At 39.1% G+C, this 25,019-nt stretch overlaps 1 protein-coding gene and 1 long non-coding RNA gene across 3 annotated transcripts; one reads left to right on the top strand and one right to left on the bottom strand.

Annotated features, from left to right (window-relative positions):
• Positions 1-1,650: 1,650 nt before the first annotated feature.
• On the bottom strand, positions 1,651-5,336 carry lsm3 (LSM3 homolog, U6 small nuclear RNA and mRNA degradation associated). Its single transcript, XM_017429222.3, has 4 exons — positions 5,276-5,336; positions 4,105-4,215; positions 3,940-4,035; positions 1,651-2,292 (listed from the first exon to the last, which is right to left on the bottom strand). The coding sequence occupies exons 1-4, from the start codon at positions 5,294-5,296 to the stop codon at positions 2,212-2,214; spliced, it is 309 nt and encodes a 102-aa protein (XP_017284711.1). The 5' UTR covers positions 5,297-5,336; the 3' UTR covers positions 1,651-2,211.
• Positions 5,337-5,576: 240 nt separating this feature from the next.
• On the top strand, positions 5,577-9,276 carry LOC119616938. 2 transcript variants are annotated; one of them, XR_005233039.1, is made up of 4 exons: positions 5,577-5,676; positions 7,141-7,591; positions 7,672-7,724; positions 7,934-9,276. It is a non-coding gene; the product is annotated as an uncharacterized LOC119616938 (long non-coding RNA). The 2 variants fall into 2 exon arrangements; XR_005233038.1 differs by having other exon boundaries at positions 7,141-7,724.
• The last annotated feature ends 15,743 nt before the right edge of the window (positions 9,277-25,019 follow it).

Consider the following 25,019-nt stretch of genomic DNA (forward strand, 5'->3'; position numbering starts at 1 on the left):
AAATACCAACAAAGCACAAAAGATCATACAAGCAAACACCAGAAAAGAAAAGTATAATAAATCACAAACAATAAGACATTAAAATGATTTTAAACAATGTCAGCTCCTGCTGAATTCAAAGCGATCGAGTGCAGATGTGTACAGATGTGTTTTAAGGTGACTTCTAATAAACACTGAGTTAAAGCCTGTCAGAGATGTCGGGACAGTTTGTTCCACAGTTTTCCGACCACCTCGATGAACCAGCTCGGACCCCGGGACAACTAAAAGCAAACAGTCAGTAAATCTAAGGGATCTGGAAGGACATCGTTTCACCACCATGGATACTCAAATACATTTGAAATGTTATCAACTGCTCTGCATACAGATTGGGAATGGATCATAAAAAAGCTTCATGTTTATGTGAGGCAGATCCTGGCTGATATGTATAAAAGTCAGCAGTAACTCAGCCGTGCTCAGCAGAACGTACTTTGGTGAGTTTGTCCTGTACTGAAGACAGGAACACATTAACAGGATAAAACCACAAGCTGTGATGTCCTGTAGAACATTTTACACATCCAGCCATGTTCTTTACCCACCTCTCCTTTCCGGGTTGTGGGGAGCTGGTGTCTATCTCCAGTCCTTAGTGCGAGAGGCGGGGACACCCTGGACAGCTCGCAAGTCCATCACAGGGACACAGAGACAAACAACCATTCACACCTAGAGAATTTAGTTACCAATTAACCTGACGTGCATGTCTTTGGTCTGTGGGAGGAAACCAGAGTAAACCCACTCGTGCACAGGAGAAAGGCCCCAGCTCAGGAAATAATCCTACAATCTTCTCATTAGGAAGCGACACCTCTAACTGCTGCTCCACCGTGCCACTCATTGAGTTTATACAGCACAGATTACAGTATTTACCCCCAGGAGTTCTGTTAAATCTATCATCAAAAATGGAAGGATTATAGGTTATGTTTAAATCTACCAAGAGCAGGCAGTCCTCACATTAATCTGAGTGAGCGTGAACACCTTGGAGCGCTCTGAAGGAGTTCCAAGCTTCAGCAGGTGAGATGGGAGAGCCTGTAAACACAACAGCTGTTGTTTATGGGAGAGTAGCAAAGAGAAAGCCACTCTTACTGAAAACAGATTAAATCCAGTCCAGTTTGCCAAACTGGACTGTGTAGTAGACCGGTGACCCGTCCAGGATGCAGTTCACTGAAAGACCCGGGACGTGTACCACCCTCCTGTGAAGCAGGAAGGAAACTAGATTTCTGCCGAAGAACTCGTGACTCAAAAATAAGCATCTAAAGAAGTTGAATGAGCTATTATTTTTTTCTTTTCTTCCCAGCAGTATGATGCTGATTGACTTACCTTCTTTGAACAATTCACTAACTGTTCAAAAGTAACGGTAACACTTTACTGCCACCTTGTGGTTAAGATGCAGCAGCACAGCTTTTTTTGATGCATTAAAAGCAGATTTTTATTTAGTTGACTCTGTGTGAGAAAAGTATGTTTTGTGTGACATTTTGCATCTTAAACACACACAGTGACAACTAAAACATTATTATGGATTAATATAAGCAAATGTATTTAACGTTTAACTGTAAGACTAACTGCTCCTGGGAGTCTTCGAATCACACATTCAGGAAAAGGAACACAATTAGACAAGAATCACACAATTCACTACTTTTTATTTAGCCACATGAAAAGAAAACCTGAGCATGATTTACTCACAAAACACTAAAAATATAAAAGGACTTAATAAAAAAAAAATCACATCAAACAGAAACTTCCCACATATTTCAAAATAAAAGATTCAATGCTTTTGTTGGAAATCAATAAAAAAATCAGAAAAAAGAAACCTTTTTGCTTTATGTCTGCTAATACTTATATAATACATCCTGAAACCATAATAAAACAGCAGTAACTTAGTTTTATTTTTGCAGACACCAGAACACTGAATTAAAACTAAAAAGATTCATTTAATTCTACTCTGAACAAAGTAAAGTTAGGTATCCACTGTGGTCAGATTTTAACCACAACCCAAAATGTGTCCAACAATTTATTCAAGCAAACGAAATTAAAAAAAAAACTTGCTGTTTCTTCACACTTTCTTTGCTCTATTACTCAAAATGTTTAATCCTTGCAGACAACAGATGTTCATTACGAGGGTGATGATGGCGTAAGAGTCCATTGTAAAGGGGGTTGTGTCGTGCAGATGCAACACGCCGTCGGTTAGCCCACCCTGAGGGGTGGAGCTACGAGGACGACGCCGTCTCCTCTGACAAACAGCATGGGGATGTTCCTCTTGGTCGACTAAAAACACAAACAGTGAACACGTTTAAATTACTCTGAGTGTTATTCTTCCAATACTGACTAAATGCTGTTTCCATTCAAAACAGTAAAAATAGAAAAGGAAAATGTGGAATCTTAAAATGCACAAAATAGATCTTCGGTTATTTTATTTAAAATTGAGAAGTTAACAAGAGTTATATCGGCCTCCAAACAAAAAGCCGCTGCAGCTGATGAATCTTTAATGAAAGCATACCGTATTTTCACGACCATAAGGCGCACATAAAAGTCTTAGATTTTCTTCAAAATGTGCAGCGCACCCTATAGTACAGTGTGCCCTGTGTGTGTGTTGTTGTTGTTGTTGTAAGGCGGACGTAGTAGAGAACACCATGAGAACGTTAAAGGGGGAAGTGTGGGCGTAGATTGTATATACCTGTACGTATAAGAACAGGTATGTGCGTTATGCAGAACATCGTTGTTTTAACAACTCTGAAAATGGCAAAGAGACACGCTTATGAAGCATAGCTTAAACTGAAGGCCATCAGCTACGCGGAGGAACATGGAAATCGAGCAGCCGCGAGAGAATTTAAAATTAATGAATCCATGGTTCGCAAGTGGAGGAAGCTGAAAAACGAGCTCCGACAGGTGAAGAAGACGCAGCTGAGCTTCCGCGGAAATAAGGCGAGGTGGCCCGAGTTGGAGGAAAGACTCGAGCAGTGGATCATTGAGCAAAGATCAAGTGGGAGAAGCGTTTCAACGGTCACAATTCGACTAAAAGCAGTAACGCTAGCAGAAGAAATGAAAATTGAACATTTCCAAGGAGGTCCGTCTTGGTGCTTTCGTTTCATGAAACGGTGCCATTTTTCCATCCGGACCAGGACTACGGTAGCGCAGAAACTTCCAGCGGATTATACCGAAAAGCTGGTCATCTTCCGCTCCTACTGCAGCAAACACATCACCGAAAAACACATCCAGCCCAGCCACATCACTGACATGGACGAGGTGCCGCTCACCTTCGACATCCCGGTGAGTCACACTGTAAAAAAAAATGCGAATACCAAACTCAGTTTTGCTCCAGCTCTTTTTTTAAATTTGTTTTACCCGTGTGTTTTACCATGCCTGCGCATATTGATGTTTAATAAAATGTTAGTACATTGTAATCAATACTTAAATAAACCACAACCAAACTCAATTTTGCTCCCGCTCTATTTTTACGGTAAATACGCACACTTGTATGCTTGTCTGTGTTGTTGTAAGGCGGACGTAGTAGAGAACACCATGAACACCACGCCCACGCCCCCCCATGAGAACGTTAAAGGGGGAAGTGTGTATGTAGATTGTACTGGTATTTAAAACCCGCGCCCTTTAATCAGGTGCGCCTTGTGTGTGTTAAATACAGTAATGACACACAAAAATTGAGACTGCGCCTTTTAATACGGTGCGCCTTATGGTCGTGAAAATACGGTAACTTGAATCATTTACCTCGATCACATTTCATTTAAAATTTTAACATACATGGTAGTAGAGTTAACAGGAATCTGTCCTCGCTGATGCAGATTAACTGCTTCATTGTGCTGAAAGTTAAAACCTGCGTTTTAAAAGTCCAAAACAAAAACAGGTTTTACGTGAGTAGAAACAGAGCCGCAAAAAGAGGAGAAAAACAAAATCTACCTTATACAGTTCTTCATACGTCTCCTCATCAATTTCCACTGTGGTCACTGTCTCCTCCACATCACCCAGGATCATGTTCAGGTGCTGATCATACGCCTGACACAGACAAACACATATAAGATGACAGAAATGACGACCTGAACCTGCCAGGTGGGTGTAACGTACATGCAGTCGGCCGCGGAGCTCCCGGTCGTTCCTCATCTTGACGTAGATCCTCTCATCCAGACTGAGCCTGATCAGATCGAGCGGCTCCTCAACCGTGTTGGTAGCTGGTTGCTAAAGAACGCACACAAGAGAAGTCATTATTTTGACATCAACTTACAGCTGAGAACATTTAATTTCTTGCAGTGTAGTTCTTTAACGACTGTCCTTCGTTCTGATGAGCTGTGGTTAAAAGACATTATCTTACTATTAGTTAGATTCTGCTGCTTGGAAATGTCTCATCTGGAGATTTTCAGTTCGACATTCAACACATTGGGTCTTTCTTGTCTCCTTTATCTTTTCTAAAATAACACTTTTAAACCCAACTTTTCGTAAAACATATTTTATTTACATCTGTATTTATTTCACAAGTTTCTAATTTTAGAATGAGGAACAAAAAGTCCAGTTACAGAGTGAGTAATTAAGATAAATAGATGTTTGTTCTGTGCAGAAATAAACACACTTGTAACACTTCCAAATGACCAGGAAATAAATACTATAAATCAACCTTTTTTGTTGTTTGCTTTCAAACAGCAACTGTTTCAGGATACAGTAATCTTTACATGTCATACATAAATTAACTCAAAGATAAAACATTTCTGAGGACATGTCTGAAGCTGAATTTGATCTTGTTTTTAAAACATCTCTTTTAAATGCTGTTCATGTACTGTACACATTATAAATATTATTATTAATCTAATTCTTATGTCTGTTATATTTTGTTTACACAGAACTACCAGGACACAATCACTTTCTGGCTAAAGCATGTTGGTGCAGAAATTGTCTGTCAAACTGCAATGTCTTTGGTATATTTTGCAAATTAAACTAAAATAAATGTGAGCATATCGTATCATTATGACAGACTGCTAAAGACAAAGTTAACCTGTTAGAAGCACAATCTTTAAAACACGAGTTTTTAATTTTGACGGTAGTAGCATTACATGCTAGCTAGGCTAATCAGGCTAGCCGGTTTCACAGGCCCACGCGTGCTAAGAAGGCATTTGTAGTTAACAAAAATAAACAATAACCCCTTTAAATATTTCACAGATGTGAGAACAGTCGGCAGTTACACGTAACAGACAATTGCAGCAACGTTGTGTTCAAAAAAGCGTGTAATGAACCAAACTACACAAACCTGCTCAACTTCGTCCGCCATGATTTTGAGCTTGCGTCGAGTACACTGACCGCTACGGAAGCTGCCAGGTCCACAAAAAAACGCGTTTTCACCCAGCAAACTGCACCTGCTCTGTTTTAAACCATCTGTGCCTGTTTTAACGCTGATATAGCTCAGACTAGCGGAATAACAGTGTCCGTCAAAGAGTAAAAACTAACTTTACATTTCTTCACGGTTAAATATTTCACTTTACTCAATTGTTTTGTTAGTTAAAGTCACTGAATGCGCTTCTTGTACGAGTAGAAGGATCAATAGTAAACCTGGCAACCTGTTCCACTGTAATAAAGGTCTCTTCATCCTGCTGCTCCGTTTCCAGAGTGTTCCGTGATGTTCGTGTTTATTGTTGTTAAACGTTCAAAAAGGTAAGAAGCTTTACCACCAAACCTTACTTTTTTCACCTTAAATAGTCGTTTGTAAAGTAACAAGTCCCAGTTTTTCAGTGATCAGTTCCTAATGTTTAAAATGATCCCTCCATCAGGGCTGTAACGCAGACACTAACCGTTATTGATATAATAAAAACACTTTTGATTTATATAGAAATTGCATCACTGGATGAATAAAAAGCACACTAAGCTGGCAGAGGTTTTATTTGGTTTAATTAATGCATGGAGGGATTTAGCCAGTTCCTGTACTTTTGTCGTTTTCAGGCTTTTCTGCTGCCACGTATCATGACTCCAGCTGATAATTAATCATTTATTGTGACTCGGTTGTGGAAATGAAACCGTTCAGATGAAACTTTAAAGCTCAGGAGAAATGACCAAGCTGAAACCACTGAACGAGAAAGAGGTTGTTAAACCATGTCTCAAGCAAAAATAATCCTTTTTATTAGACAAACTAATCAGCAGATTATTTATTATAAGAGGATTTTATGTTTGTTTCTCACTGTATGCATGCATTTGTTCATTGCATGCAGAAACAACATTAATAACTTGTGTTATTATTGTAATGTTCTGCTTGTTTTCTCTCTTTATTTGTATTTTTGGCACGCTGTGCATGTTTGTGCACATCCTCTGAGCTCAGGACGGTCCAGTTCTCCATACTGGGTCTGTCAGCCGAGCGAGGAGGCAGAACAGATCCGAGCAGCGGTGTGACCCATTCCACCCCCAGCTGCAGCGTAGCTCTGTGGTGGAAGACATCCCTGCTACAAACCACATCCACTGACGTGTAGCCGAACCCAAACTCGCTGCACTTTTATCATCTTATGCATCTTTAATTTTAGAAGCCTCCAGATTAAACAAATATCACCTTTTTGGTCAATCTACACTTTCATCTAGGGCAACTAAGAAGTGGAACATCATCATAGTTGGCTTAGAGTTCATGTTTTAATGTATGAAATTTACCATTTTAATTTTTAAAACTAATTGACAAGTTAAAGCTTTTCTTCTGCTCCTTCTGGTTAGTTTTCTGCTCCGTTTAGCTTCAACAACTCATTTTCAGCTTCTCCACATTGCAGATGGCCGCTCATCCTGAGCCTGGTTCTGGTTCTGGAGGTTTCTTCCTGTTAAAAGGGAGTTTTTTCTTTCCACTGTCACCAACCTGCTGCTCAGGATGGGAGACTGAGACAAAGTGAAGATTAAACTCAACCTGCTGCTTCCTTAGAGAGACCTGAGACGACTTTAGTTGTGACTTGGCGCTTACTAAATAAACTGAATTAAACTTCATTGTTGCAGGAAGTAATGCAATTTCTGTAAATATTTTGGGCTGTGTGTGATTGAGTATCACGCCCTGTTTTGCTTGTGTCACAATCAGGATTGTACTCCTGTAGTAATAAGATTGGTTTTAATTATTAATTCCTATCTTTACTGTTTGTTCTGCTTGCTCAACAGGACCAAACATGTAAATCACCAGCTGAAGGATGGCTGACAAAGTGGCCTGCTTTATTTGAAGAGACGTATCGGCTGCAAGCCTCCGTCAAATCCAGCTTCCGTCCACTTTGACCACATTACGTAAATGAACCAAACAAGGCTTTTGATCAAGATCTATGTGTCATTTAAATTTTAATCTTTTTGTAACCAGGATAATTTTTCTATATTAGATTTAATTCATTTACTTTATTTTCTATTTTGTTAGATTTAATTTTAATTATTTTATTTAAAAATTTAATTTAAATCCTCCTTTCCTTAATTTATTCAACACAAGCCGTTATGTGACCGTCATGTGATCGTCATTTTGACGTCATGTGACAGCTGCACGTCAGCGTCCTAAATTGACAGCTACGGCTTATATGGCTGCTGAGCGCACCTTAGGCAGGAGACGCTGTCGGATCCTGACGTGCAGGTAGGCATCTGGTCTATTTCTAAGCAGTTGTCAAATGTTTATTATGTATCTTTCAATTGTGCGCCTCTGTTAACTTACAGACATGTGAACATTCGGCTAAATGTTACGATCACGGTTTGTCAAGAGGGAACTGGTGAGTGCGTGTTTGGGAGCTGGTAAGCCAGCACTAGCTTTTCTAGCTTGTTGAGTTGATTATATTACCAACTTAAATAAAATACTACTGTTGTGTAAACAAGCAAAAGAAATTGAATTTACATAAGTTGCATGATTATTAGGTAAATTTAGTTAACTATAACAAAATGCATGTACATGTGAACTGATTATTTAGGCCTGTTTATACAGGCCAGGTGTGTTGCAGATTCCTAGTCTAAGGAGTGTACTACAGGATAAATCATGGATTGTCTGGTATTATGTGACCAGACTGGCGAGCTAACCCACTAGCGGATCCGGAAAAAAAACACAACTTCTGGCATTGAAGAAAGCTCTTCTGATTTGGTTGAGGACATCAGGCCATAAAATCTTCACTCTGGACTGGCCGCTTCAGAAAGAATTGGATTTAACTTTTGTTGTTCCTCTCAACATCAGTAAGAACTGTTGGATTCCTTGGATTAGGGAACCATTCTGGACTTTAATAATTGTTGATCAACTTGTATATTTTGTAAATATTAATACAATTCATTGATTTTGCACCATCTGGTAGTCTGTGTTTAACAATTTGCCACTTCCTTTAGTAGACGAATCTAGTTTGAGAATTAACTCCAGCTTGGATTATTTCTTTAATACTCTTAGAATGAGAATTGGGTTACATTTTATTTTTATGTCAGGAAACTCCGATCTCTTTGGAAGGCCTGATTTAAGGTGATCCCCTCCTTCCATATAACTTGTAGCCGGGTCAAACATCAGCTGACAGAAAAGAAATGAGTCCACTTTGATCAGAAATATGTCTTTGTGCAGGCATTTAAAACTCTCCATTTAGTCTTGTGTTCTTAGCTTTTTAGCATTAAAATACCAGAACTAGGCCACAAATTGAGATTTATTTTTGTGATTTAACTGTAATAATTCTTTTCACTGATACAATCAGCCACATAAAAACTGCTGCACACATTGTTTGACATCATTGCAGTTATTAATAATTATCTTAGTGTCTCCTGTTCAGACGGGCTTGGTGTCTGAAAAACACCAAGCATCTTTCATTATTAAACTTCACTTTGGTGAAAAAGCCACCAGGTTTTGTCTTTTTTGTGCAATTTTGTTTTGTTTTTTGTTTTGTTTTCTGTCAGTGCTCCTAGACTTCCTGTTTCCCTTATTCTGTTAGATCAGGGGTGTCAGACTCCCGGCCTCGAGGCGACGCTGTCCTGGAAGTTTTAGGTGTTTCTGCTCCAACACACCTGATTTAAATGGTTTAATCACCTCCTCACCAAATCATCAGGTTCTTTAGGAGCATGGCAACAAGTCAGCCATTTAAAGCAGATGTTTTAAAGCAAGAACACATCTAAAACATGCAGGAAAACGTCCCCGGAGGAACAGAGTCTGTTCCCACTTACCTAACCACTCCTGCCCAGTATGTGAAGCCAATTCTTGTTTTATTGTCTTATTTGCTTCATTTATCAATAGAAACTGTTGTAATTTTGTATTCCATGCTTTAGTTGTTTTAGGTTTGTGGAATAAATTATAATTCTGTTATCTGTCTGCCTCCTGTCCTCTTAGTCCTGTTTCCCCCCAGTAGTACCATTTATTTTATAGATACTAATACATAAGTTAGTGAGTATTACTTACTTACTAATACATAAAGTGTTCAAAGTTAAACATTGCTAACTCATAACAAAGAAAAAAATTGGTCCAGCTGAAGTATATTCTAACATTTTTATTCTGCTTCAGTACAGTGAGATTTCATAAATTACTACCTAACATCCCGTTCTCCAGAACTGTCTGCTGGTTTCAGAGCTGCTGTATTATTTTAAAAAACAAATGTGATGCTTATCTTGATCTAAACTAACAAACAAGTTAGTGAAACATGAACAGATTAACACCCAAGCAGAATTATTATGAGAAACTTTATGTTTTAGAAAGTCTTCAGCTGTCAGAAACTCACATTTACCAGTAAAATATCTGTAAAGGATTAGTTTTTAAATAAAAGGCTCATTATTTTATTGATATTGTGTCTGTGGTTCACGTGTCAATAAAGTAAAAAAACTTGATGTTTATTTTTCTGTCTGAATCACAGCTTCATTCATGGCCACAGGAGGTCAGTGTTGGACCATAAAATCTGTTTAATTCAGAGTTTATTTTCCTTCTAACCAGCTTGTTTTCACCAGGATCTTGTGGTTTTTATGGTAGCATCATCCATGTAAGTGTTTAAAGTGATGCATGTTAAATGTCATACATGAGAAATGATCCCACTGACTGAAACATTTATTATAACAAACAAACAAGTCACCGTCTGACAGAGGTCATGGCTTGAGATGGTTTATTTGGTAATAAAATTATGAGACTGAGCATCCTTATTGTGACCCACTGCCTTGAACGGCAGGTGATCATGTAATTGCTTCAGTAAATGTGTATTTATTTGTTAGCAGCTCTAACGCCGTCAGTTTTACAGATATTGAGCTAAAACTTATTTTCATTATGACACATGGAGACCATGTCCTGAACTGAATGAGCCACAGATTCTGGGCTGCCCATCAGACTTTCCAACCAGGCAGCCGCGACAGAAACTGATGCTTCGTGGTGGTTTTTAGACCCACGGCTGATGCTGCAGTTTATCTTAAAGGTGAAATACTTTTTCACCAGCTAAAACCACACCACAACAAGCTGAGGTTACAAGTTTATTGAAGGTAAGAAAGTGAGCCTGAGGGGTTGAGTCTCATCATCGACGGGTAGAAAGAAGGAGCAAACATCCTGACCAACTTGTGACCCTCCAGATGGATGAATGGATGTTGGTAGAGATAAGATAGGAAGGATGGAAGCGATGAGAAGGAATGGAGGATCCAGTGAGATCAGACAGAGTGGACTGGGCCCAGACTGGATAACCCTGCAGTATCTTTGCTGAAAATGAGGGGAAAAGAGGGTGGGTGTAGAGACAACAAGACAAACTGAGCTGGAAGGGTGACCCGACTGTAAGAAGGCTTGTCAGGTGATTGAGACGTGAGCATCAGTTAGTGTATTAACTCCATGTTTCTCCTCTGTGGCATTGTCATCAACTGTCTTCACAAACTGACAGCTCACAAGGTGTGAAAGTGTTTGTTTCCGAAGCTTTCTGACTGCGCTGAGTCCAGGTCAGCCATCCCTCAAACACACACACGTCACCAGCGCTGCTCATCTGCAACATTTTATGAAGATTACTCATTCTGACGCATTTCAGGGCAGATGCAGAGAAAGACATCTGCTTGTTGCCGAGAGAAACTCCAAACTCTTTGTGAAGTCACAACTTTTCCAAGGATCCTGTTAAAACAACATTTAGTCATTAATAATGCCAACAGAGGTGGCATAAGGTCAAGCTGTAAGATGTGACTGTCAGAGGGGGGGAACACGGAGGCGAACACAGAGCGCAGACTCATGTTTCTTTAAAATAAAACTAATTTATTCGAATAAAAAAATAACCAAAACAATGGGCTGACGAGGCAGCAAAACTAATAATAACAAAAATCCAAAATCCAAAATCAAGGAACAAAGCAAGGCTTAACCAAACGTGACTACCATGGACCAAGTGGAAAACACAGCAAAAACGGAATGACCCAGTAGGGAATGAAGAGCAAAGACCGGTATATGAAGGCTGAGGATCAGGAGGAAAATGGGCACAGGTGAGTGATAACAAACAGGTGAAAATGATGGCAGTGATTAAGTAGTCATGGTAACGTGGGTGTGGCATGAGAAACTGGAAAGTAACTGAACAGCAAGGAATGAGAGAAGGAGGCGTGGCAGGTTACTGGGGAGGTGAAAATGACAAGACATGAACACAAATCCAAAAGACAAACACAGCAGAACAAGAACCAGAAAAACCATCAAACAAAACACCAAAACTATGACAGTGACTGAAAATAGTTTTGGCTTTTAGAATCAATCAGTCAAATATGATGCGAATGTCTTTCAAGCCCTAGTTTATTTTGATTTTCTTTATTTCTGGGAGATCTGTGAAGAGCCTTTCTTCTGAAATAAAACACACGCATGTAAAAACAGGTACCTACTCTGACAGAATGATTGATGGGAGGTAATTAATCAAGACTCACTCTTTTTTTTAAAGGACATCAGGTCACATGCAGCTGCACTCAGCAACTTCCCAGTCGAGTAGCTCCAGGGTAGGTGACCTGCACAGAGGGGATGGATGTGATGAGTGCACACAAGGAAGAAACAGATGAAAAAGGACAAAATAATTGCATGAGCTCAGAATAGTTGAGGCAGTTTTAGCTGCATTGTGACCATGCGTACTAGGCTAGCTGGATGATCTTTTACCTAATCTGCATTTACTCTACTGGGACTAAATTAGGTAATATTTTGGGTAACATGGGTAAAATTTCCCCCCCATGGTCATTAGTTTCTGCAACACTAAATTTTACTGATTAGTTGTGTTTTGCATCATGCTGCACATGAGCTTTTTGTTGTTGAGGATAGCTCAGAATCACCCAGCTGGGCAGAAACTTTGTGGCTGAAACTGCTTTAAAGCATTGTGCAGACTGCAGAGTGTATTACTGATACCCCCCGTCCCCAGTTTACAGGACATTTTCACCTCCCGCTGTATCTACAGAATATTACCTGACCCCATCAGGCCTTTTATAGGCTGTTCACACCGACCTCAGGAGTAGGTCTGCTGGACTTCGGCTTCATTCAGCTCTGTTCACGCAGCCTTCAACCACAGTAGTCCTGTCTTCACACTCTGCTCTGCCCCACCTGAACCCCCCTGGACTGTTCCCACACAGTCTGAGCAGATGCTTGTTTAAGTTTGTATCTCACTGAGCTGCAACAGCTGGTGACTAGTTGGAGACACCAAGCTGTGAGACCATATGCAAATTATTACTTAAAATCACACTGAAATTACACAACATTTGGGCCATAAATTGGCCAGGAGTTCACATACATATTGTCTGAGCATTGTGCAAATTATTTGGTTGTGATTTAGTCTCAAGTGTTGGGATTTTATCGCGCTTGCTCCCAGGGCGTGCAGAATCTCAGACTGTCTTTAACGCCTCCAATCAGTCCCAGTTTAGTTAGGCTGCAGACCCAATGCTTGTTACAAACCTACAGACAATATTAGGCACACCCCTGCAGGAAAGTGTCACATGGACAGTTTGTGTAGTTGCAGCTGTTCGTTTCCTGTTTGGTCTTCTCCTCTCAGATAGATTCAAAGAGAGTCAAATATTTACAGTAACTACCACCAGGAGGTGACAACCATTTACTTCTGTAAGTCTGACAGCCAAACTTACAAAACAAACCTGGTCCAGGAGGTAAAAAAGGTAACAGAATAACCCCAGTGCTCCATAGAAAGTGTGCAAAGCATGATGGGAGAATCACTCGATCCACCGCTCTTCTCACCCTGTTGCTCCCATCAATCTGGTAAATCTGGACTCATCAAACCACATGACCTGTTTTTCCATCAGTGCAGAGTCCAATCATTATGCTCACCAACACTGAAGCCTTTTTTTCTGATTATGCTCGCTGATGGTTGATAGAACTTATCGTGTTGAAAAGCTGATGGATCGTATGGAAGCCTAAAAAAAGGTTTTGCTCCCTCCTGTGTGCCAGTAAAGCTTCGTTGTCAGGATCTAAACATTAGAAACAGACAACAATGTGCATTCAAAGGATGTATATATGGACCACATTTTCTCAAAACGCCTATAATTAAGTTTGTTGTGCTTTTGGTATGATGTGAAATTCCCATCATGTAACCCAATCCTTGCCTCATCTTGTAAGATGCTTTTCTAAGAGTTCAGATAACTGGTTAGAGGAACTGCAGACTGCAGGACTTCACTGTAAAACAAATATCAGGAGGCTTTGCCTGTTGCTGAGCTGCCTCTGGATGTGGCTGATTACAGAGAAAAACTTACTGTTTTAGTTATTTATTAACATGAAAGTTGAATTATTCTCTCAAATAGAAAGTTACACTTTTACTCTGAAGACTCAGTCAGGGCCGAACCCCAGAGCTTGATGGAAAATGATTTCAATCCAGGCGAATGACATAACAACATGTTGTTCAAAACACAGTGGCCTCCAACTACAACATCCTGTTGGCATGTTCCCCTAAACCTAAAAATACGCAGCGACATGCTGTCGGAGTGATGCAACCTTAACATTTGTCTGCAGACGGGTGTCATTGTTTCAGACTCCGAGCTGTCCTGCGTCATCCTGGAGCTGCTGGAGGCCTGCTGGGCAAACATGGAGCAAACATGGAACTACTGAATCTGAAGAAATGTTTCCTCCTTATTATTATTTACAACAATCATTTATTTTTCTGTGTTTCTGGAGCAACAGTGACATTTCTTAGGTCAATCACCAAACTGGAAGTAAACATTTTTAGTATTCTTGTTGTTTCTGATCAGCATACGGCTATAATAATGGTGTTTACACATTTTAGAGGATTTGGGGCTTCAAATAAAAAGCTTTAATACGTTTAAAAGCTTCTACTACAAGAGAAACAATTTCATCACAGAACAACAGTTCAGTTTCAAACTGAACTGGAGCTGAATTAAAAGCAAATGAGTATTTTTTTCTTTGTTTGTTTATTTATGTGACATTATTGCATCTTATTGTTTTTATTTGTCTTTTTCTTATTGTTTTGTCTTGACTTTAAGTATTCTTAAATACCCAGATCAAGTGTCCAAATGGCAAATAAAGAATAAAGTTTAATTTATTTGATAAATACTAATTCTTAGACAATTATGATCTTTAGTTTACTTTCTTGATGAGAAATTTCTAAATTATTGTGATTAAAGAACAGAGCTGGAAACTAATTATTTATTATTTTAACATTAGTTTTTGTTTTTTTTTAATACATCTGATCAAGTTCAAATAAATTGCTGAATTGTTGCTCATAAGTTCTTGATTAAACCGTTTCTGTTGGGGGTGATTTTTTTTTCCCACTTTTTTATTTTACACAGACAACACCCCCTGAAGTTCGATCCATAATAAAGAAAACATCTTCAGCTGGAAGAAGCAAGAGAACCATTTTGACAAGCTGCATAATGTAGCCAATTAGAGAGAAATGAACAGCTTTAACCGTAGATTTGTTTTCATTCTGAGCTCATTTCTTGGGTGTCAGACATTGTTATTCTGCCAAAGTTTCAGTCATCTCAGTTATTCACAAGGTGTCCTGGTGTCTGATGCATCTGCCAATATCAGGTGGCAACAGAAATGATTTCAGCATGTTTAGTTTGTATGACACAATGAAGACCGGTTGTAAAATCTGCCTTCTGCTTTAATTCGTGATGCCACAATTCATCCATTCATCCGCTGACTTCCACTCGTCTGTGTTCTGGTCCAGATGGGAAACCCAGACATCTCTCTCCTCAACAGGACTCTCCAGGTCCTCCTGAGGATCCCGCTGTGATCCCAGGGCAGGGAGGATATATAATCCCTCCTCAGGGAGGCGCTCAGGAGTCATCCCGGTCAGATTCCCAAACCACCACAGCTGAGTCCTTTCTATGCAGAGGAGCAGCGGCTCAACTTTGAGCTCCACGACCTTCAGCCTTCAGAGGAAGCTCTGTATCTGGGAGCTTCTGCTTTCTGTTACTCGGTCATGATCATAGCTGAGGGCTGGAACTCAGATGGATCTGTAAATCAAGAGTTTTGTCTTTTGGTTCACCTCAACAGACTGGAGCAATGCCCTCATTACTGCAAACCGATCCCTAGATCCATTCATCACTCAGAAACAAGACTCCTACGTTCTTGAACTCCTGTGCTTGAAGCAACATCATTAGATCATTCTTTCATTCCTAAATAAAGACAAACGATAACTGCACATTTACATGCAAAAATATAAACTGTTAATAATGTTGTCAGCAGAACTGCATGAGGATGATAAGCCAAATTAAACAGAAAATACAGCACTTGTGTAATTACTCATGGCCTAAAAAGCACAAAAAAGATGCAAGATTAACTCAGCTGCAAGTCTGCAGATATATTTGTTGCAACAGATATAAAACACAAATTTATTTAAACATCTTCTGTCCTTGAAGAACCTTTCAGAAAGGATGTGTCTGTGTAACAAATAACAGCCAGAATCAGTAAAGAGTTCCTTTATGGAGGAAGGTTAATAAGAGCTGCAGCAGCTGAAGACACCATGAGGTCAGTGCATCTCCTGAAGAACAAATCCGATGGCTTCAGCCGCTATTTTTCTGACTTTGTCAAATAAAATCCTGGGAACAAACGAGCTCTTTATTCAATACAAGCTTCCAAAAATACATTGTGAGGAGAAGGAAGGAGTGAGACATGAAAGTCGTACAACGAAGGGAAGGCTAGAGAGGAAGAATAATGAATTGTTGAATATGAGTGATGAAAGTGCGTACCTGTCAGGTCAGTGTGAACCTCAGAATAGCCCCACAGTCATTAAAGTGTCTTACAGCCCCCCCCCCATCAACATTACAGCAGTGACTGACAGCCTCATTTATACAAATTTAATTATAGATGAAGGCAAAGTCACTGGATCAGACTGAGACTTGGATGAATTTACACATTCTCATACTAATATGTATGAGGCGGCATAAACACTGAGGTACACACACACACACACACACTTTGAGCAGGCTTTGTCAGAGCCGTTTGTCTCCTCAGTGGCTATTTCTACAGAATCTATTTAAAACCAGGCTGAAGAGAAGCTGAGGACGACGGGGAACGCAGAGGACACTCTTGATTCATTATTCCTCATTATTCATTCCAAACTGGGAAAAAGCAATAAATAATGACGCCCTTTGATTCGGAGCATCTTATCAGCGCCACCAAGTCATGCAGAAACACACCCAGGGCTCTGTGCATTCACTTCCACTTGATGCCATATATCTTTATTTGTTTTTATGAAAGAGGAGAAGACACGGCTCATTTATGCTTCTTATTTGAAGGGTTTTGTATCCAGTTAAAAAGCAGAAAGCATTTAATGCATTCAGTCAAACTCTTTGTTACTCAGACAATTCTTCTAACTGATCACCTCCTTACCTATAAGCTGATCCAAGACCAGATAAGCTCTGTACGGACATTTTGTTTGCTCAGATGACCTTCTTTGCAAAGATGCATGCTAGGAAGAATTAAAGGCCTAGCATTTCACGAAGGAATGCATATCGCCCACCACCTTTCATGTAAGAAATTTGGACTAAAATCATCTATGTTAAAAAATATTTCTGTCATGTTCAAACCTTTGTGCAAGATGTCACATCAAGAGTGACTCGCATCAGATTTTAGCTCAATATCTGCAAAAATAATGGAGTTATAGCCATGGCTTGATTCTCTGTGGCAGCCATCTTGAAATGAGTTGACTCTGAAAGTTAATTAGTAGTTGACACTTTCTAAAAGTTATGTTAAAATTTGCTCAAGAGTTCATGAGATGTTTTGCACACAGACTCACAGGCGAACATAATAACATTTCTTGTTGTGTTGATGAGTTTTACCTCGAAGTATTTGAGTTCTCTTTAGTCTGATTACAGCAGAGACCCATTATAGAGAAGAGAGGACTTACAGCAGCTCAGGCTTTAACTCACATTCACATTTTTCATGAAATATGAGCCTGAGAAGGCTGAAGTGGTGGCTATAAGTCATCAGGTCTGGCTGCTATCATCTCCAATCCGACCGGGGAGGAATGAAGAGAAATCAAAGAAAAGCTGAGCAGAGGAGACGCAGATGGAGATGACACAAGAAGGGAAGGGAAAAAGGTTCATGTATCAAAGAAAATGTATCAGGAAAAAGAATATAAAAGGCAAAGAAAAGGTCAGAGTGGGGAAACAGTGAGTAGTTCGGATAAAAACCTGCCACAAAATGAATGTTTCAACTCAAAGCTCTGCATATGTTGAACCGGAACATTAATAAGAGTTTATAAAAGCTCTCTGAATGAAATAATTAATTAATTAATGAAATAATTGACTTTTTTTGTGCATCCTGCACCACTGGATGCATGAATGTAGGTAAAGTCTGTTCTGTGGAGCTCACAGGGATCAATGTAAGAAAGATAAAATGAAACGGTCATTTGCAGCAGTGACAGGGATTAAAAACCTAGCACTTCTTGGAGGAATGCATATTACACACCATCTTTCATGTCAAAATTTAAAACTTAGTTCATTTTCGGCTGAGAGGGAAGAAAGTTGGAGCTGCTTTAGTCACACCTTGTAAATGATCTCATTCAGCGATATATGTTAGCTCTCAGAATATATCATGGGCCGACTGTCAGCTCATCCTTCGTTCTTTTTCCACTTTTCCTTCCCAGGTTGTGGGGAGCTGGCGCCTGGGAGACGGGGACACCTGGACAGGTCCATCACTGGGACACATAGAGACAAACAACCATTCACACTCTCACGCACACCTGGAGACAAACATGCATGTTTTTGGTCTGTAGGAGGAAACTGGAGTACCTGAAGAAAACCCATACACGTACAGGGGGAAACATGTAAACCTGCGACCTTCTCGCTGTCAGGCGACGGCTCTTAAAGCTCTGTTTTGACTCTCCTGTTTGCTCATTATCTGTAAATTCTACAGAGTTATCGACAGTTTTGTGTTTGCTGGTGTTGCTTGGCTGCAGAGGTCATTCTGATAGACTCCAAAAGATAATTAGTTACAGATTTTCATGCAACCGTTACTTCCTGTGAGTTTCATTCAGATCTGTAAACTAGTTCATGGGATATTTTTTTATTTTGCAAACAAAAACACCTAAATATGCAGACACACGGGCACAAACACCCCCACTCTGCTTTTACCTACAGCAGCAAGAAGGAAAGAAAGTCTTTAGTTCTTACAGTTTTGCATTTGTTGTATTTTCAACATAAAACTCTGTTTTCATCAGTATTCATATCCGTTAATGTTGGAAAGTCATGTTTTTGACTGCTCCATACTGTATATTAAGTTTTGGCTCTCTGAGTGCTGTATCACACAAAGTCAGCAGCTGTTAAGACTTGTCTCCAGCAGCTGGTTAATGATGTGTATTATTTGACATATGTGAGTGTGTTTCTGCATCAAGGACTTTTAGTGGGTCACTGGCTCGCCTTATGGAGGCAGCAGCAGGAAACGCAGACATTAACTCGCTTCTTCGTAATGTCAGGAACACACAGAGGTGGGCACAAAAATAAACCAGAAGACTGCAAACGACACCAGTCATGGGGGCAGTACAGGTTCAGGCTCAAAATATCAGATTGGTCAAAATATATAGTGTCTGTAATAACAAACAGCTTATGTATAAAGAGGTGGAAAAACAAAACAAGTTTTTTAGTCATGTTTTTATCTGTAGGTACAGTTAACAAAGATTTTACAGTTATTGTTAAAGCCTCATTATTTTGCCTAATTAGAACTTTTCTGAAGGTGGGATCTCACTCGGCTGTGACGGGTTGGCAAACAGCATTCATGAGGGCGTCTCACGAACTTTTCTCTCAAAATAGTCACTAAGTCTTTGTAGGTGTCTCCAACCTGTCTCAAACCCATCAGAGGGGGGTCTTCAACCCACCTCAAGAGCGCCAGGGCTTTTATTTTGACACATGAATGGGGGAAAAAGGTGGGAATAAAACAAGCTGAGGAGAGTAGAATGGACAGCATAATGGAGTCCATGGCCAAGAATGCAATTTTGCAAGCTGTGCACAAAAAAAACAGAGCGGAAAAAACTGTCTGCTCAAAACACAGCTGCCGTTCGATGGTCACTAAGTTAAGTAATCCTTCATAATTCACAGAGATACCACCTTACAAGCTGGGCAGGACTGACATGTTTCTTATTCTTTATATTGTATTCATCATTACAGTAAAGTCCAAAATGATCAAACAAGTTATTTTAACGTTTGGCTACAAATCAAAAACCTCCATAAATGCATAAGTCCAGTTCTGCAGGCAAGCATTTAACAACCAGATGATTTCAATAAGAACATAAATGTAATATTGTGAACAAGTTATTAGTTTTGGGTTATTTAAAGAGACAAACATTATTTTTTTCTTGTGCAGACATAAAAGGCCATAAATGAAAAACACTCATTTCCACTCGAGTTATTAAAAACAGCCAAACCCGACTCTGATCTTTTTTATTTATTATTTTTTTAAGTTTCATTAAGCTAAATGAAACTGTTTTTAAAGGAAGTGATTTTTATAAAACCCTTAAATTCCATGAAAACAGGAAACAGGGACGATAAACTGAATTTTCTTCTCCTGAAGCTGTATTTAACAGCGCAGTGATGAAAACGATTAGTTGCATTTTACACACCACCATACTTGCAGATCTTTTTTTTTTATTTACTATTCACTAAAAAAACTCAATGCATGTTAACAATTAATATGTTCTGATAAAATCTTCATCTGGCAATCAAAATAAATTAATACAACTGAAAAAAACTTGCTTTTTTATGCCATGCTCTCTGTTTAGTTTGGTATGTAAAAGAGTAAAGCTAATTATTAATTTCCTAATTGGCACAAAAAAAGGTAATGGACCCAAAATAAAATTATTGAATAACTTTATCATGCAACATCAATTGTTCTTATCTCATAAAAGCAAAGAAGTTTTATAGAAGATGAAACCTTTGACCTAATTGTGGCCTAAAAGAAATAAATTTACAAGAGGCTCTTGTGTATATTTACATCGTTGGTGCTAATTTTATCTTTAACAAGTTCTGGAGTAATCCTGAACAGATTTCTTCCTCTCTTTGTTGCCTGGAGCCATAACAGATGAGTGTCTGTGGCCTTTTTTTCTGCAGGTTTCTGCTTTTTGTCTGACAACAGCAATACATCAAGTGGCACGAAATGACAGCAGCAATATTGTTCCATCTGTGGCTCTATCTGTGTAAAGACTGACGCGTCATTTATCTCACTGATTGTCAAATAAAGCTGATTTTGTTTAGAAATGATAAAATAGGGATGGATGCTGATCCAGACGTAATTGTGCTGTTGTCAGTAGTTTCTCATTAAAACTGAGCCGTGTTGGCCACTAAGCACCGAACAGAAACTGGCTGTGCATGAGCGCGTCAGCTGCACGTGATAAATATATTAAAAACAAATTTGACAGCAGCAATATTTTTCCTTGTTGCACAGTGAGGGGATCATTTATTACACAGCTTGTTAAACAACAGGCAGTTTTTCTAACTGGTATGCACAGAATCTATATGCATAACAAGAGATGCTCCTGCAAACATTTATCTCTCCAACATTAAACCAAGTAAATCTTACCATAACTAAATAAAATGACTTAAAACACATTTAAGAGGAAAACGATGAGTCAAGTGTTGAAGCTTCTATAAATAATGTTTTCAAAGATGCAATGATGTTTAAAATAGCTGCAATAATAACAAGAGAAACTGCATTTTCTGCAACCTCTCTTAGGGTGAACGCCGAGCGCTGAATGAAAGCTTAAAGTAGCAGAACACTAGCTAAAAGCTAAGGCTAGCTACAAGCTAAAAGAAAGAAAAGGTTAAGTTAAAGTAGAAAAAGAAGCAAAACATGGTGAGTTCACTGAAGCAGATTTTAACCAGAACAATGGTTTCGAAGGGATTAAAAAGATCTTGATTTGTTTCTGTTAGGAAAATAAATAAAGTTAAATATTTTGTCCTGGAACCGTTGTTCGAATCCCTCCTCCCTTCATCTCAGCCGTTGGGCAGGACACGTCACCTGCCTTACCTGCTGGTGGTGGTCAGAGGGTGTCATGGCCGCCTCACTTCTGTCAGCCTGAAGCTCACCGCCATCAGTGTATGAATGGGTGAATGACTGACTGTAGTGTGAAGCACTTTGGGGTCCTTGGACCACATGAAGTGCAGCCCATTCACCGTTCACCATGAATGGCTAAAATATCACCAAGTGTGCTGACTCATCGTTCACACAATAAAATATAACTGAGGCTTTGCAGGTGCTGAGTGCTGCTGACCAAGAAAAGAACCAAATCTGTGTTTTTTAGATTTGAGTGAAGAGATTTGAGCTCCATCACATTAAAAGCTCCATTATCTAATGGGGTTTGGACGCCGCTGCACAGCTGCACTTCCTGTAAGCCTCACTTATTTATCTCATCATTACAGCAGAGGGAGAGAAATGCTCATGTGTGATAAATGTGGCCAGTAGCTCTTTCATATATCTCTTTATTAGTTTCATTGATATATTTCACATGCATGAATATAGATATGAAATATGACTGAAATGCAGATTCACACACTCACTGTTATCAAACTAAATCATGCATATTATGAGCTGTTGATATAAGTTTAAAAAATCTTAATTATGCTCAATATATAAAGATATTAAACACTTTAATTTTTATCCACATGAACATGATGTCACCGTAAAGTCCGATGAAATGTTGAGCATCAATATTCACTTTTACCATAAGAAGGATTTGTCTGCAACACAATTATAACCTTTAATGGCTTCTTAATCTTAAACTGATTTTAAAACCAAACCCAGACACAGGTTAGATGATATAATGTGTTCACGTGTCCCAGACCCTTAAAACTAAACCTGCAAACAGTTTTTAATTTTTATACTTTTTGCTATAATATTGATGGAGCATAAAAACAGGTGAACGGATACGTGTAGCGGGGGTACAAACAGGAGGAAATGTTGGGACGTTTGCTGCAAATGTAAGGCTTTTTTACAGACTGGAAGCAACGCTGCAGCATTACAAATTCATCAGTTACATTGGGGTGGTTCAGAGCGAGCGAGCCGTGCAGAAACACACGACTGTAGAGCGAAAAATGGAGGAAACATCGCAGACGATCTGAAGAAACAGATGAAGCAACCGTGCATCAGTTCAACACCTTTTAGATGGGTAAGAAATCCTGCTTTTAAAAGAACAAAATCAGGAAGTAAAAGCTATATTCTAATACCTGCAATGCAAATAAAACAGTTACAAATGAGTTTCAGAGTTAATTAACCACACAAAGACAGATGTTCCTGCATTGTACCACTAAGGGCTACGTCTGTACAAAACTTCAAGATTTTGTTATTGATTATTTGTTAGTGTTTGAGTCAAGTAAAAATTCATTTAGGTTTATTAAAAGAGTCTTTATTGACCAAAGTGCTACGCAAGGAGGGTTGCAAAATGAACTGTAATTAGTTAATGACAGCCTGTTTTTTTGTTGAAGTATTTATTTGTAGTATTCTTAGTTAAATGAAGGTTTAAATGATTTGGTTTAATTATAAGCAACATCTTATATAACAACCCTTTTATTATTAATGGTATAATGAAACAAAACTGTTCTTATTGTATTGTACAAGTGTTACAATTAATTTGATTATGTGTATAAATGTGTGATAAATTACTGTAGGTATTGTCTGTTTTGTCACATGAATGGCTTAGATTAATATGACAAAGGTAAGATGGTAAACCACTATAATCAGCTTAACTTACTGCAGGAAATAAGGACAAACTGATGGGTTTTAGTCACACAAACACACTGACTCTACAAAGAGGGGATGTGTGTGTGTGTGTGTGTGTGTGTGTGTGTGTGTGTGTCGTCAGAACAGAAGACTGAAGCTGAAGGATCCCATCAGGATTTGCTGCTGATCCCGAGCAGAAACACACCTGAAGGAGATTCACAATCGTGCACATAAACAAATGAGATCCTGACAATCTCTCTCACAGAAACACGCACGTCACCGTGTGACTCAGCGGCGTCATATTCGCAGCTGAAAGGGAACATTAGAGGAATGCAGCACTAAAGAATGCCTGTCAGGTTTATTTCTGTCCCCGGCTGGCTCTTAACTGTGCCGAGAACAGAGCTTCACGCTCTGATCCGCCGCTGTCCCATTTGCCTTTAGCTTCTTTTTTAACTGGCAAAATTAAAACCCTAAAAGTGCCTAAAACAAACTTTTGCACAAATGAGAAACGATTCAAACACAGTTTCCTGTTGGACATGGTTCAAGTTTTTCCTTTTCAAACAGCATTCACCAACGGCACTGATGCACTCTGAAACTAATATGTGTCAAACTATTAGAATATATCACTATGTGGAGTAAAGCATTAAAGCATACATTACTTGTTATTACAAAAGAGAAAAACCTGAAAGTTTGTTTGTTTTTCACAAACAGCAAAAACTTAATCAGACTCAGGAGCTGAACGACCAACTCAAGCTGGTATTAAATGAAAATTAATTATAGTGATGGAAAGAAGAAGCCATGAAGTGGATAAAAGTGAATGTTATACAGCACTCAAGTCATGCAAACTGTGTATTTTTATCATGCTGACTAAACTACTGCATTTCAGTGTATTACAGACCATCCCAGTGGGAATTATTGCCATTTAAAACCCATTAAAAAGATATTCACGAAGAAGTACCGAGACAAAACTCTTTCCAGAGTCATAAATATTTTAAAACAATAATGAATACATTTTTCATGCACTCAGCTGTCACTGATGCACACTAATGAGCAGCCCAAGTGTTTTACTGTGTGATCCATTTTTAAAACATGAGAGGACAACCAGTGTCCGAGACTTCAGCCGTGTGGTAATTTGCCTCTTCTGGTTAAATTTATCTGTAATAAAGACAAAAGCGTACGTGTGTGCAGATCCACACTGAAGGACGAAGAGCCAGGGACAGTTGCTCTTTTCCCCAGCGTTGGATCAGAACACAGATGATGTCATCTTCATCGCAGCGTGCCAGAGAAACGCTCCTCTTGCTTCATCACACTGACTCCAAGCTGTCCGCTTGCTGTGAAACTTGGACCGCATCTTTGTGTTTGTTTCTGTATGTGCTGGATACATAAAGAACGCTTCAAATTTCTCTCTGTGTCTCTGCAGCTTTATTCATCGTTGAGATTTGGATCTTAAGAGCGGGCCGCACTTTTTGGAAAGCGAGGGCAAGTTTTTATGGAAGAGTTACGAGTGGAAGTGGAAATGTGTGTGAGTGTGTCACCGGCTGTGCTGTGGGACTCGATCTGCCGGGACTGGCACTCAGCTTGGCCAGAAGAACCGAGCAGTAATGAGATCTCATTCCTGCAGCGATGGCGTCAGCAGATACTGAAAAAGACGTCCTCCAATGAGACACAAATACATCCATTATCTAAAAGATCTAAAAGTTGCAACAAAAACAAAAAATACACGATGATCTGTGTAAAGGTTGTGTGACAGGTGTCCTTTTTGTCCCAGCAGCAATGGATTGGATGGACTGTAAAGAACTTAATAGTGAAAATAATCCAATCAGGACCATAAACAAGATAAAAGTAATCTAATATTATTATTTCCACATTTCTTCTGTGACTGTCTCAACTTCTTTTCAAAGATTTGGCACTTTTTTTCACATATATACACAATTACATCAGTATTTTTGTAAAATATCGCGCAAAAAGTAAC

Source organism: Kryptolebias marmoratus, linkage group LG4 (assembly GCF_001649575.2).
Source record: "Kryptolebias marmoratus isolate JLee-2015 linkage group LG4, ASM164957v2, whole genome shotgun sequence".
NCBI classification, from domain to species: Eukaryota; Metazoa; Chordata; class Actinopteri; order Cyprinodontiformes; family Rivulidae; genus Kryptolebias; species Kryptolebias marmoratus.